This window comes from Geospiza fortis, unplaced genomic scaffold, assembly GCF_000277835.1.
Source record: "Geospiza fortis unplaced genomic scaffold, GeoFor_1.0 scaffold992, whole genome shotgun sequence".
Taxonomy (NCBI): Eukaryota; Metazoa; Chordata; class Aves; order Passeriformes; family Thraupidae; genus Geospiza; species Geospiza fortis.
Genome location: NW_005054625.1, coordinates 12,334 through 15,132, shown reverse-complemented (window position 1 = coordinate 15,132; position 2,799 = coordinate 12,334). Strand labels below are relative to the sequence as shown.

The window sequence follows — 2,799 nt, the reverse complement described above, 5'->3', positions numbered from 1 at the left end:
CCCCCTCCTCCTCCTCCTCCTCCTCCTCCTCCTCCTCCTTTACCATCTCCGTTGTGTTTTCTCTTCCCGTTTCTCTTTCTCTGGGTTCCTCCTCCCCTCCGCGCTGCCTCCTCCTCCTCCCCTGCTCCTGACACAGATGTCTTGGGTACGTACAGGGACCCCCCCTGTCCCCCACCCAGGTGGCCGCAGGGACACAACCTGAGGGTTGGGGACACCTTGGTGGCATCTGTGTGTGTGTGTGTGTGTGGTTTGGGGTGGGGGGGCTGTGCTGTCCCTGGGGTGACACCGAGGTGACCGAGCCTCGGGACAGGCCCTGTCCTGATGCTGTCCCCATGCTGTGGCACTTGGGAGGTGACATTACAAAAAATAATGGATACTGCTGAGAAATATGGAAATATAGAAATATATCTGTATTGAATATATATATATATAGATATGTGTATATATATCTATGTCTATATATATCTATATATATTATATATAGATATACATAGATTATATTACATATATATAATATATATAAAGCATGTATAAAATATATACTAAAATATATAGATAATTATGGTACCTTGGCCAAAATACTGAGGCATCTGTGTCAGCACATGTGCTGTTGGATCCCAGTAATTCCTGAGCTCTGGAATGGGATATGAGCAGCAGAAATCTGCATGTGCCCATTGCATGTGAGGACAGCTGGGAATTAATGAGGGTATCTTAGTTCCCCAAGTGAAGGCTGAGATGTGATGCAGGGCAGAGTCCTGGGAAGTGTTTTTCCAGTAGCCTTGGCACAGTGCTATCCATCAAATCGAGCAGAAATCTTAATGTGTGCTCAAAAAAGGGTGTAACTGATTCTTTTGTGTCCCTGAAGTGTCACTGCGCAGTTCAGCCGTGGAGAACAGTGTACTTGGCTGGTAGCCCATGCTTTGCTCTGCAGCATGCTGATGTTTCTGTTCACACTGGTATTTCCTAAAACAGACTGTTGGAAGTGCACAAAGGCCAAAATGCCCTTTGGCAGCTCTGTTCCCTGAGCCAGGCTGGCAGCTCTCCCTGGAGGGGTGGCTGCACACAGATATATGTATATGTATATTCTATATGAATACACATCTATATGGATATATATATAGGTAAAAATATGAATAAATGTGTATATATTCTATATCTTTATAGAATATATCTATATCTATATATTCTATAACTTTAGAATTTGTCCCTGGCTCACCCCCAGGTGAATCTATATATTCTATATATCTTTAGAGATATATAGAAGATATGTATTTTAATGAAAGATACATTGTATTAGATCCCAAGAGGGGTAATTCTAAACGATTACCTTTAAGACATTTGTAGCAAAGTGTGGCAAAAACTGATAGGCCAAGCAACCCTTATAGTGTATTGTAATTAAGAAATAGTTAATAAATTTGGAAACCGTTAATAAATTTCCTAAATATTAGGAAATGGTTAACAAATTTCTTACATATTAGGAAGTAGTTAATAAACAGCTAAATAAATTAATTTCTAACTCTGCTAACATGAATTATAGCACCTGTACTGTCCCACCCTTCGCACGAGACTGAAAATAAAAAATTTTTAAATGCTTTTAAGTTAGAACAAACCTTAACCCAGCACCTCCCCACCCTGTCCCCGTGTCCCCTGCCCCTCTCCACATTGTCCCTGCCCTCCCTCACTGTCCCTTGTCCCCTCCCAGCCGAGGTGCAGAGTGAGACCGAGCGGATTTTCGAGCTGGCGCGGACGCTGCAGTTGGTGGCCCTGGACGCCGACACCATCAACCACCCAGCGCAGCTGGCCAAGACCTCGCTGGCCCCCATCATCGTCTACATCAAAATCACCTCCCCCAAGGTGGGTGTGGGCCCTGGGGGGCAGTGCCAGCCCCTCCCTGGGGACACCGGGCAGTGCCAGCCCCTCCCTGCCACGCTGGGGACACCGGGCAGTGTCCCCAGGGCCACCCCGTGCTGTCCCCTCCTGCCCAGGTGCTGCAGAGGCTGGTGAAGTCCAGGGGGAAGTCCCAGGCCAAGCACCTCAACGTGCAGATGGTGGCCTCGGACAAGCTGGCACAGTGCCCACCCGTGAGTGGTGCCACACAGACTGACCCCACCCTGCCCTGCCCCACCCTGTCCCATTGTCCCTGACCTGTCCCATAGGCTCAGCCCCATATCCAGCTGTCCCTCCCTGTCCCATTGTCCCCTCTCTATCCCATAGGTTCTGCCCCATATCCAGGTACCCCTCCCTGTCCCGTAAGGCTCCACCCTGTCCCATTGTCCCCTCCCTCTCCCCTTGTCCCCACCCTGTCCCATAGGCTCTGCCCCATTGTCCCATTCCTGTCTCATTGTCCCCACTCTGTCCCATAGGGTCTGCCCCATATCCAGCTGCCCCTTCCTGTCCCATTGTCCCCACCTTGTCCCATAGGCTCTGTCCCATTGTCCCCTCCCCGTCGCATTGTCCCCACCCTCTCCCAGTGTCCCTTCTCTGTCCCATAGGCTCTGCCCCATATCCAGCTGCCCCTCCCTGTCCCATTGTCCCCTCCTTGTCCTATTGGCCTTGCCCTGCTCCATTGCCCCCATCCTGTCACATAGGCTCTTGCCCCATGTCCAGGTACCCCTCCCTGTCCCATTGTCCCCTCCCTGCCCCATAAGGCTCTGCACTGTCCCATAGGTTCTGCCCCATGTCCAGCTACCTCACCCTGCCCCATGTCCCCGCCCTGTCCCACGGGCTCTGTCCCATTGTCCCCACGCTGTCCCATAGGCTCTGTCCCACTGTCCCCACCCCGCCCCACGTCCCCACCCC

General features: G+C 50.7%; 1 protein-coding gene across 1 annotated transcript in view; it reads left to right on the top strand.

Moving 5' to 3' along the window:
* The window catches only part of CACNB1 (calcium voltage-gated channel auxiliary subunit beta 1), a gene marked incomplete at its 5' end in the record, with an annotated part of 7,586 nt that extends 5,322 nt beyond the window's left edge, over positions 1 to 2,264 (top strand). The window contains 2 exons of the mRNA XM_031064754.1: positions 1,703 to 1,854; positions 1,986 to 2,264. Of these exons, the coding sequence (XP_030920614.1) occupies positions 1,703 to 1,854; positions 1,986 to 2,144 (311 nt within the window). The remainder of the gene's footprint in view (positions 1 to 1,702; positions 1,855 to 1,985) is intronic.
* Positions 2,265 to 2,799: the final 535 nt, after the last annotated feature.